Source organism: Babylonia areolata, chromosome 27 (genome assembly GCF_041734735.1).
Source record: "Babylonia areolata isolate BAREFJ2019XMU chromosome 27, ASM4173473v1, whole genome shotgun sequence".
NCBI lineage: Eukaryota > Metazoa > Mollusca > Gastropoda > Neogastropoda > Buccinidae > Babylonia > Babylonia areolata.
The window spans coordinates 5994625-6007124 of record NC_134902.1 but is presented as its reverse complement, the minus strand read 5'-3'; the positions used below and the strand labels follow the sequence as shown (position 1 = coordinate 6007124).

At 41.1% G+C, this 12500-nt stretch overlaps 2 protein-coding genes across 3 annotated transcripts in view; one reads left to right on the top strand and one right to left on the bottom strand.

Moving 5' to 3' along the window:
- The window catches only part of LOC143301116 (testis-expressed protein 52-like), an 8801-nt gene extending 2511 nt beyond the window's left edge, over positions 1-6290 (bottom strand). Inside the window, exons 1-3 of the mRNA XM_076615166.1 lie at positions 6201-6290; positions 4839-5414; positions 1-4387 (exon numbers count right to left, since the gene is read on the bottom strand). The exon at positions 1-4387 is cut by the window's left edge and continues 2511 nt beyond it. Coding sequence (XP_076471281.1) covers positions 4089-4387; positions 4839-5370 — 831 coding nt within the window. The 5' untranslated portion in view covers positions 5371-5414; positions 6201-6290 and the 3' untranslated portion in view covers positions 1-4088. The remainder of the gene's footprint in view (positions 4388-4838; positions 5415-6200) is intronic.
- Positions 6291-6350: 60 nt separating this feature from the next.
- The window catches only part of LOC143301177 (uncharacterized), a 25090-nt gene continuing 18940 nt past the window's right edge, over positions 6351-12500 (top strand). For both annotated transcript variants that reach the window (XM_076615275.1, XM_076615274.1), the window contains exon 1: positions 6351-6467. The gene's annotated coding sequence lies outside the window, so the exon portion shown is untranslated. The remainder of the gene's footprint in view (positions 6468-12500) is intronic.

Below are 12500 nucleotides of genomic sequence, written 5' to 3'. Positions count from 1 at the left end.
ATAAACTTACCATGTTGCTTTCTTTTAAAATGCTGTATTTGTCTTGAGTTCTAAAGACTTTTTTGATGACATAGTTTTTGTTGGTTGCTTCAGTCTGTGCAAATAAAATGATGATAAAATGACGTCATTTAATCTTTTTTGTCGCTCTGCAAGCGAGGAAACCTTCCCGACAAAAGCGTGTGCACTGTCTCCCTAATACGTTGAATATTTTCCCATTTGTTGATTTGACTTTTCACCATTTTCAAAAGGCAATTCTCCTGAGACTTTGTACCTCTCCCGGCTTATTCTCCAAGCACACATAATTCAATGTACCTTGAACTTGAATCATTTATCATACTTTCTAACTTCTTACTGATTTGAACTTTTTATTTTGTAACTGACAGTGTATCACTGTACATTCAAACCTGAAAATAGCACCAAAATTATACACCAGATCCTCACAGACTTAAAGTTCTGTCCGTGACCAAAACAGTGTACAGGCAAGGCAGTTACTTTTTTTTTGCCACCACACTAAACAAATTAAATTTCAAATCATAATTAAAACCATCCTGAGTATGAACTTTAGAGGGAAAAAAAAAGGACAAAAAACTATATATAAAAAACAACAACAACACTCAAACAACATTCATTGTGTAGGATTTTATATTGAGTATATATATATATATATATGTTGCATAATTTTGAGGTATATATAAATGTGTACATACAGAACACACAGTGAATTCTATTAGTAATGGAAAACCATACACAGTATAATGTAATTCTTTAAGAAGTGGGTATATTTCAATCTTGCATGCTTAATCAAAGGCACTGTTTGGTCCCACCCATTTTGTAAAATTATCTTCCCTTGAACTGAAGCCGGAGAAAACATCCCAAAGACAACAGCAACAACAACAACAACAGCAACACACACACACATACACACACACACACACACACACACACACACACACACACACAAATCCAACAACAAAGAACAACTGCTCTCAAATAGAAAGCAACAAGTACAATAACTCCCATTGACAAGTCAAAGGCCCACAACCCCAAGCCAACACAAATTCTTTCCAACTACTTGCACACAGGTAAATAATAAGTACATACCTATACTATTCCTTTCTATGTCTCTTGCTGGAAAAAAAACTTTTTTCATTATCTACACTAGTCACAACATTTTCTACAACAGTTGTATCGTTTTCATTAATTGTTGCACACAACACAAGCTGATACAATGTTTTCCGAGCTTGTTAAGAGCGGCAACATTATTTTGTATAATCCAAAAACCTGAAACAACAGCAACATCAATAGTAATGATAAAAACAATTTAAAAAAAATTTTTAAAGGAAGGAAGTGGTGTCAGTCTTTCCCCAAAATAACTAAATCAACAATAACAGCAACAATAGTGATAATAATTACGATTATATTTTCTGAGTTAGTCTCTCCCAAATATTTTATCTCTCAGTTAAAAGTGCATCAAACTAATGCCGCATTCAAGCTAACACAAACCACACACATTTGATTGCAAAACAAACACAATAAGCATCAACGCATTGTCTAGCATCGTCAGCTAAATCAATGAAATTTCACAATTCATAACGGGGTTATCATTTTATTGGGCCTAAGAATTGAAATACCATTACTTGTAAAAGCTATGAATATTCCAAGACCACATTAATGAAAGTGCTTGGGGGAGGGGGTATGGGGGAGGGGGGATATGATGGTTCTTCATTGTTTAAAGAAGATTCTGTAAGAATAAAACTGGAAACTTCAAGGTTGGGGTGTCATGGGAGAAAATTATCCCAACCTTTTCATTTGCATTACCACATTTAGGCAACCGTACACACTTTTTGGAGTAGTGTATGCTGGTATTTTTGCTTTGCCATAAACCACTGAATGTTGACAAAGATATTAAGACCTTTTATTTATTTACTTGATCTTCTGCATGCTTATAAGCAAATAAAGGAGATTAAGGTTTGCATTGCTGATGTGGAAGGTAGGAAAAATCCCCGATCATTGCCAACAAGACACTGCCAGGATTTGAAACCCAGACAACAGATTCTTGGTATGGGCACCTGATGTACTGTTCTGCTGTTGCACCTGTTTCATCTTGGGCCTCGCTTTGATAACAGTGTAATTGTGCCAACCGTGTATACCACGTTTACCATTCTTAGGGGGGCACTGTGACAAAAACAGGCACTGGACTTCTGACCCAATAGTCATCAGTGATCAGATATTTAACCCTTTGAGCCCTGACCACCGCTTTACTGGTGGTAGAGAAAAATGACATAATGCCTAGCCACCGACTGAGCGGTGCATAAACACTTGTGTCGTGTTTTGCTGTTGGTTGACTTATATTGAAGAGCCAATCAGAAAAACCGTAATATTCTGATGTCAGCGAATGTAGTACCAACATGGTCACGCCTTTTCACTGTGTTTTGTGCATGTGCTTTGGATAAAAAAAAGATCGATTTCAATATAAGTCAACCAATAGCAAAACACGACACAAGTGTTTACGCACCACTCAACCGGTGGCTAGGCATTATGTCATTTTTCTCTACCACCGGTAAAGCGGTGGTCAGGGCACTCTTTTTATATCTGCCATGACACATTAAATACCAATTATTTGCAAATTTTGGCTCAGGAGCTCAGGCAGAAGGGTTAAAATTGCTCAGGAACTCAGGGCTCAAAGGGTTAAGGCCCCATTTCAGTGTAGCGTTGTGGTCTAGGGGATAGGCGCTTTTCTCCATCTTTTCCTCCAGGTATGAAACGGCCAGAACAGAGTGTGATGGTGAGGGGTCGTCGATGGCCTATGCTCCACCAGGAGCGATGGGCATAATGAATGAATGAATGATGAACAGGTACCTGACTTTGGTTAAGGAGAATTAAGACAGAGGGTGGAGAGGACTGGGTGCTGCCTTCCTATGCCAAGCCCTAGACACACTGGATAATGATTTACCATTGCTATAGCTGTCAACGGTTATGGAACCTTTAACTAAAATCTTTCAATATCATTCTTAACAACAAGAATCTGATTGATACGCGTAAGAATACTGTAGGTATGGTAGCATAAGAGTACTATTTGTACCTCATAATATTTGTACTTGTATTTCTTTTTATCACAACAGGATTTCTCTGTGTGAAATTTGGGCTGTTCTCCCCAGGGACAGTGCATCACTACACTACAGTGCCACTCATTTTTTTTGTATTTTTGCCTGCGTGCAGTTTTATTTGTTTTTCCTACTGAAGTGGATTTTTCTACAGAATTTTGCCAGGAACAACCCTTTTCTTGCTGTGGGTTCTTTTACGTGCGCGAAGTGCATGCTGCACATGGGACCTCAGTTTATCGTCTCATCCGAATGACTAGCGTCAAGACCACCACTCAAGGTCTAGTGGAGGGGGAGAAAATATCAGTGTCTGAGCCGTGATTCGAACCAGCACGCCTCAGATTCTCTCACTTCCTTGGCAGACGCCTTACCTCTAGGCCATCACTCCACTCACACTGTAATACTGACTGATGACAGAAAAAAACCTGTACAATTTAAAAGCAGAAAGCGAAATGAAAAGTTTCAAGCCTGCTCTCTTTCTGTCTGTCTCCATAAATTGTATTAAGCTTGCTCTCTCTCTCTCTCTCTCTCTCTCTTTTTTTTTTTTTTTCCATTATCTGAACCGGAAACATTTTCAACCAAATTTCTCTTTTGTCCACAACATTTTCTTTCACTATTAATTTGATAAAATATAGATGTTGGTATGTTTCTGCTTTTTGATAAATTGTATATACTATACAACAAGCTTGATGTTAATCAAACTGGGCAGTCTTTAAAAAAAACCAACTGAATTCATTACCTGCAACAAAGTGAATGTCTACTGAATATTGCCTAAAGTATACAACAAGCTTTATATTAAACAAGCTGGGTAGTTGTTTAAAAAAGATATAAAAAAAATTCTTACCCGCAACAAATGAAGAACTGTTGAAAATGATTTTAACATTTCAGAGATCCTTGTTACCCTTTCAACAAACAGATCGAATAATGGGACCTGCACCTTCCACCTTTCATCGGAAACATCATCCGCACAAGACAGTCCCCTCACGCTTACTGCTCAATCTGAAACCCTTCCAAACTGACCGGAGAAGGTAACACTCGGGAGAACTTATGCTTCTGCCGTTCTTCCATCATCTTACGGCGCTTGGCGACTTCCTCTTGCAGACGCCGGTATTCCGGATGGTTCAGCTTGTAGGACAACTTCCACAGGTATGGCTGAGAGCGGGGCGTGTACCTCTGGCCAAACATGTCTGTCTTCTGGCCCGGAGGGGGAGGTGTGGGGGGTGGGGAGGGGATGGGAATAAAGCGGTGAGCGTAGTGTTTGTAGTTGTCTGGAGGAAGGATGTTTCCTGTAAAAGAAACAATGATGAATTTTTGTATGGTGGTGCTGTTTGCGTTAGGTGTTTGGTTGCAGTGTGTAGCTTAAACACAACAGGAAATCATGTATAAAACTGAAAAAGTATTGCACACACACACACACACACACACACACACACACACACACACACACACACACACACACACACCACATAAAATCACAATGCTGATTGATGTTAAACTAAAGAACAATAGCAAACACACACACACACACACACACACACACACACACACCACATAAAATCACAATGCAGATTGATGTTAAACTAAAGAACAATAGCACACACACACACACACACACACACACACACATATATATATTCCCAAACACAACTGCACCCAGAAATGTAGGTGTGCATGCATACACTCAAATACAAAAGCACAAGTAGTTGAATAAAACCCAAAACAGACATCTATTCCAACCTGTTTGGTCAATAGGAGGGTTGCGAGACTCTGTCTTGACTTTCAGCCTCCGAAATTCATTCATGTCCGACCGTGTCTGTGCAATGGCCATCGCCTTGTACTTATCATCCTGAAACAACGCCGTTTCCTTGATGTATTTCTCAAACGTGTGCTTCCCAACTTTGGAAGCGGTGGGGATATTCAACGGGTACATGGACGCAATGACATCTGAGATCTTCCTGCCCTCCACCGAGGTCTTGAAGCCAAAGTTGCGCCGGAAGTTTCTCCATACGTTGCTGTTGTAGTTAGGATCTGGCCGCCCTGGGAAAGGTGCCTCGTGCTTGCCCGCCTCCAGCCACAGCTGGTATTCCACTGTGGGGTGCTGGTGACTACAGGCTTCAGTGGAGCCTCGCAGGAAGTGGCGGCACTCTATGTCAAGCATTTCCTGCGGGCGCCGGCGTTTGGAGAGCTGCTCGATCGGCCGTGGAGTGAAGCCGGTCATGTGAGGGCTGGCATCACTCATCAGCTTCTCCCGTTCCGCCAAGGTTGGCATGACTGACGGTGAATGTCTTTCTGAACAATCTTGTATGTCCTGTTCTGTTTGACAGAAGACAAAGTGCAAGAATGCGTGAGGTTTTTAAGGTTTACTGTTCTGCCAAGGTTGGCATGATGACGATGAATGCCTTTCTAAACAATCTTGTCCTGTTCTCTTTGACAGAAGACAAAGTGCAATAATGTGTGAGGTTTTTAAGATTTACTGAAGGTGCAAGACCTTTAAAATGTAAACATTGGCATGTGTGTATGTGTGTGTGTGTGTGTGTGTGTGTGTGCACGCGCACGCACACACACTTTCACTTACTCGCATGTATACACAGTAATTCCCCCCCCCCCCCACCCCCCCAAACCCCCCTCCACCCACTCGCTTTTTTTTCCTACCCTCGTCTAATGTCACTTACAGTGAAAAGACGTTAAACTAAAGAACAAAGGAATGAACAGAGACACACACACAGACAAACACAGGCACACAGACACAGACACACAAACACACACACATATTTCCTCCTCACAAGAGCATACAGTGATTTTTCTTCCTTCTTAGTGGGAATTTGTTGTTTTTGTCATGTGCCCATCTATCATAATTTCTATGCATAGACATACAACTACGAAAACACGAACACACACACACACACAAACACACACACGCGCGCGCACGCGCGCGCGCACGCACGCACGCACGCACAATCTGCAGCAATGTGTACAATCTGCAGCAATGTGAACAAACAGTGACAAGACGTTGAACTAAAGAAATAAAGAAAGACAGCCTTGTGTTCATGATATTCACAGATATTCATCATATTACTGAATGAAGCGTATTCTTCTAACCTGTCAGACACGTCTGTGACGCATCTGTGAAACGACAACAACAACGAAAGAATGTTGTCCTGTCACAGACCAAACGCCATCTTGGAAGCCGTCGCTACGCTACGCGGACGTAAATCTCGCGTGTTTTGGCGCGCTTCTATGGACGCCATTCAATGGGCGACTTTCCGTGAGTAGCTTCGCAGGACTTGTGTGTGCATCTTTCTCTATAAAAACACAGGTTATGATGCTGGCTACAACCAGAGACAGACGAGGATTAAGACAGAAGAGGTCAGTACCACTTCTTAAAATGCTTTTAATGAAGTATTATAAAGGTTTCCGTGCAATGGAAGTGAAGTAAATGCACGTGTGTAGTGTTTGTTGTTTCGTTGCTGTTTTCGTGAGCGTGCCGAGTCAAGTTGTCACTCTGACAGAAATTTAATTGTAACCGTTTACTACAGTTTCAGTCATTAGATTCATCAGCAGGGTTGTACTTATGATACAAGCAGTTATGATTTTATTCGCATTTCACAATTTAGTGCATACATTCACGTAAAGTACTTTACTTTCCAATATTGCTTACCATTTGATCCAGTCAGCATTCAAATCGAAATATGCCATTAAAAGAACAAACACACAAACAAAAACCCAAAATAAACACACACCAAAAAAAGAAGAGAAAAAAAATAGAAAGAAGGAAAAACTATCAGTAAAACAGTATGCAAATAAGGAACGCACAAGTATGGTAAACTTCGTCTGAACGACATAAATTCACACAGCTTTAAACCAGTGCCTCAGATAATGATTTTTAAAGGTTCAGTCTGCATGCAAATAATGAAAGACACAGTTATATATATATATATATATATATATATATATATATATATATATATATATCAATGTGTGTGTGTGTCTCTGTCTCTGTCAGTCTGTCTGTCTGTCTCTCTGACACACACACACACCCCCAAAGGAAGTTATATTTTACTTTATTTGAGATAATACTAACAAGAGACATTTGAATTGAAAGGTTAGATACAGAGCGCTGGACTATTTAATCAGTATCAGTATCAGTAGCTCAAGGAGGCGTCAGTATGTTCAGACAAATCCACATACGCTACACATCATCTGCCAAGCAGATGCCAGACCAGCAGTATAACCCAACACGTTAGTCAGGCCTTGAGAAAAAAAGAAAGAAAAAAAGAGAAAATAATAATAATAATAATAATAATGATAATAATAATGATGGACTATTTAAAACTATTCACAACTTTTTATCAGTTGAAAAAAAAACAACAACAAAAACAAAACAGCAAAACAAGACTAAGACACACACACACACACACACACACACACACACACTCTCTCTCTCTCTCTCTCTCTCTCTCTCTCTCTCTCTTTCTGAGTTTCTCTCTCTTGCACATTGTTGTTGAGAAAAATTATCACAAATATGCAGATGTCATGTTGATCACTTCCATGACTAGTACTACACTTGTTTGTGGGTTGGACAGATTTTGACTTGACCCTGTGAATCTTTCAGTGTCCATGGCAATGGTTTTTGTTAGGAGTCTGTATTTACCCCAAGTGTAACCATGCCATTTTGTTGACGGCAGAATTTTTTACCACCTTTTAATGAAGACTTCATATTTCCAGTTGTTCTGGTTGATCTTTGTCGTAAAAATATTTGGATGGCAGATGAAATGTATGGTATGTACTTAATGTATTTTCCTCTTAATTTTACACTGTCAGCTGGATGGTTGCATGATTTAGGTGATAATTAGAAGTCACTAGCTGTGCCCTGAACTAACTAATCATCTGAACTGGGCTGCAGTACATAGGTGAAAACAATTTTTTTTTAAATCTAACAATATATATATATATATATGTCTGTCTACCCAGTTTGGAACAAGAAGATTGTGTTTGGTCACCTCTTCTGCAGTTATCTATAACAAAGTAAATCCAAAACATCAGGCATATGAAAACTCAGAGTCAGTATTTCTTGGTTCTTTGACCAGTGAGGACAGATTTTGGTTACAGTAGTTGGGGGGAAGTGGCAGGGATTGTTTTCAAGGCTGGTGCTCAGTACCCACTTCGAGAGTTGCTCAGTTTTTGTCCACTTCTGTGGATTTTGGAGTGTGATGTGTGCTGTTTTATGGTGTGTGTCTGTTTAACAACCTTGTAGGCACTTGACGTTGCGTTGACTGCATAATTCTTAAACTTAAAGCCTTTTGACCAAAGCTATGTGTACATTTCCTGCTGTTGTAATAGGTCTAGGTCTGTGGTCAGAACCATTAGGGGTAGTTGGTCCAATAACTCCACCCTGTTGTACACACCTACACACACATGCATACAATGTATGCACACACTTATGTGCACACTTACGCATGATCGTCATTCACATAATTATGTTGACACAGACAAACCATCCAAACTTTGTGTGTGTGTGTGGGTGGGTGGGGGAGGGGTGGGGGTGGGGGTGTTATTTTTAGTTTGCTTGTCATATATTACCGGTATATGTTTGCAGTTTATTATCTTTTTGAATGATAAAAAATTCTCTGGCTTAGATCTTATTTTGGGATTTTTGGAGTGGAGTATGCATATAAATGCAGCAACCATCAACACTACTGAACAGCTCATTTATTGTGGTGGTGCCAAGTTACTATTACTATAAACAGTTGCTGATGAGGATGGTCGTGTTGGCAGCCTTTAGTATTGGGAGACAATGGAGCTGTGCTGTGGGTGATGTTTCTGGTGCAGCGTCTTTTGTGGCTTGGCAGGCCTGTTAGAGAGTGGCAGTCTCTCCCACACTTAGTGCAGACCAGGTCTGATGCTTGTCTGTCTGTCAGACTTTGGGCTGTTGCTGTTTCGCCACCGACTGCTGGCAACCTCTTCCAACTAAGAGAGGCCTTTCTGCACTGTCTGCCTCCAGGTTGATCATTCGGAGGCTACGGAACAGCTTCCCATGTGTCTGGGCTGATGCCTAGGGTGTTCAGTTCCTTTTTGATGGGTGCAGTAGCCGAGTGGTTAAAGCGTTGGACTTTTGATCTCAGGGTCCCGGGTTCGAATCTCGGTAATGGCGCCTGGTGGGTAAATGGTGGAGGTTTTTACAGTCTCTGAGGTCAACATATTTGCAGACCTGCTTGTGCCTGAATCCCCTTCATGTGTATGCGAAAGCAGAAGGTCAAATACGCACGTTAAAGATCCTGTAATCCATGTCAGCGTTTGATGGGTTATAGAGACAACAACATGCCCAGCATGCACACCCCAGAAAACGGAGTATGGCTGCCTGCATGGCTGGGTAAAAACAATCATATATGTAAAAGCCCACTTGTGTACAGTATACAAGGGAACATGGGAGCTGCAGCCCACGAACGAAGAAGAAGAAGAAGAAGACCCCCACCCTTTCGCAGACATCTTTGTAATGAAGGAAGTTTAGGTCTGCTGTGGGTCGCTTTCCCTGAGCCAACTCTATGTACAGGAATTCCCTGCCAAGCTATTGTTGTACAAACAGTTGCTGATGAGGATGACAGTGTATGAAAGAAAGTCAGTTGTGTCAGACTGACCACCAGAACAGCAGAGGAGGCATGTGCTGTCTTGACTATCTGGGCTAGAATTTGATTATAATGGAGAGTGTCTTGCCCAAGTTTACATCCCCACTCTCAAGGCCAAGAGGGTTTTAGGACAGCTGGTGTTGCGATGGTTCCCGAAGGACAACTAGCCCCCAAAGCAGTGATAATAATGGTAACAGCCATGATTTTGTTGTTGTGATGTTGTAGTGTGTCTCTAATATTGACTGATAGAATTATTCTTGAAACACACAATTGATCTGCTTTTTTTTTTTTTTTTTTTTTCTCTCTCTCTCTCTCTTTTCTTCTTCGTGCCTTCTTGACTTTGATTTAATTAACTCTTTTTACTCCAGGTATGAGTTATCTTGTACCATAATTACTTCCCCATGTGGACCTGGTACAAGTATTCTTGTACCATCGCACTGTTCCGATTTCGTTTATTCTTGCTTGATAGAGTTGGTGTTTTAAACTGACTCATTTACGGCCTCCAGAAGCATGAAAACGAAGCTTTGTTTGACTGATTGAATACACGGGCGCAATAGCCGAGTGGTTAAAGCGTTGGACTATCAATCTGAGGATCTCGGGTACGAATCACAGTGACGGTGCCTGGTGGGTAAAGGGTGGACATTTTTACGATCTCCCAGGTCAACATATGTGCAGACCTGCTAGTGCCTGAACCCCCTTCGTGTGTATATGCAAGCAGAAGATCAAATACGCACGTTAAAAATCCTGTAATCCATGTCAGCGTTCGGTGGGTTATGGAAACAAGAAGATACCTAGCATGCACACCCCTGAAAACGGAGTATGGCTGCCTACATGGCGGGGTAAAAACGGTCATACACTTAAAAGCCCACTCGTGTGCATACGAGTGAACGCAGAAGAAGAAGAAGAAGAAGACTGATTGAGTACACAATTCTCCATTCGATTTTTACCATTTGAGCAACCCTACTTTTTACGCAGTAGTCTCACGTAGTGCTGGTCCTGGGGAGTTGTAGCGTGCATGTAGCTGTGGTGTAGAATGAGTTAAGAAATGAAAATAGAGTTCATGATACTTCAGCATGGTAAGTTGAATAGCAACACAAATCTATAATCAGCACAGATTTTGATGGCCTGTTTGTTTATTTGTCTTTTTGTTAAGTTAAAACATATTTGAGTTTGTCATTTGATGAAGAAAAGTTGAGGGTGGTATCCATTGTGGTGTTTTCTGTATTTGAAAAAAAGAAGAAAAAAAAAGTACACACACACACACACACACACACACACACACACACACACATATATATATATATATATATTTATATATAAACTGGGGGGAGAGATGGAAGAGTGGAAGCGAGCGGGTATAGGGAAAGAGTGTGGGGGTGGTGGCAGCAGTTTCTGAGATCTATACACATGTACGGCTTTGTGACCCAACCCAGAAGCGTGGTTGACCGACAGGGAGGGAGGCACGGACTGAGACGTCACAGCCAGAATTGGCAAGGCAAGAACAGCTTTCATCATGCTCAAGAACATCTAGATCTGGGCATCTGGAGCAATCAGTATGAAGACCAAACTCCGCATCTTCAACTCCAATGTGAAGTCAGTTCTACTCTATGGATGTGAGACATGGTGGACAACACAGATGATGCAGCAGAAGATTCAGAAATTCTTCAACACCTGTCTGAGGCGCATCTACAAGATGGCAGGAGAAGATCCGAAATGAAGATCTGCGGGAGCGAGCGGGACAGGAACCAGTGGCCAAGCAGATACTGTGGAGGAAGTGGGGCTGGATCGGACACACCCTCAGGAAGCCAGCGTCCAGCATCACACGCCAAGCCCTGACCTGGAACCCGCAGGGAAAGAGGAAAAGAGGCCGGCCTCGCAACAGCTGGAGGCGAGACACCGAGGCAGAGCTGAAGCAGCAAGGGACAAACTGGACTGGAATGGCCAGAACAGAGTGCGATGGCGAGGGGTCGTTGATGGCCTATGCTCCACCAGGAGCAATGGGTAATGAATGAATATATATATATATATATATATATATATAAACCAGTCATGAATTATGGGGGAGAGATGGAAGGGTGGAAGGGAGCGGGTATAGGGAAAGAGCGTGGGGGTGGTGGCAGCAGTTTCTGAGATCTATACACATGTATGGCTTTGTGACCCAACCCGTGTGCTGGACGGCATCAGTGCACAGCGTGACTTTCACTGCTTCTGTGATGCTGTCTGGATGAATGTTGAGTTTTAAGTTGACTGAAAAACAAAACAAAACAAAACAAAGCAAACAAAACAAAAACAGAATTAATTTTGAAATTGGGAAAAAGCAAAACTTGGTCTACTTGGAGGAATTTGTTCATTGAGCTACAAGCCTGTTTTTATTTAATTGTTAATGTTATCATTATTGTTATTCATATAATTGTTCATTTCTCTTTTTTTTCTGTTCGTTTTCTTTTATTTATGTGTGTGTGTTTGTGTGTGTGCACATATATACATGTGTGTGTGTGTGTGTATACATCTCTCTCTCTCTCTCTCTCTCTCTCTCTCTCTCTCTCTATATATATATATATATATATATATATAGAGAGAGAGAGAGAGAGAGAGAGAGATGTACTGATATATTGATATGTAGATAGATTCATGACACTGTCAATTGAAAGAATAACGGAGTTTTTACAGCCATATATAGCAGAACAGGCAGGGAAAGGCACAAGCCAAAGAAAAGGAAATTTGTGCTGGCAGTGCATTATAAATGATTATTATTATTTAATATACATCTTCATTT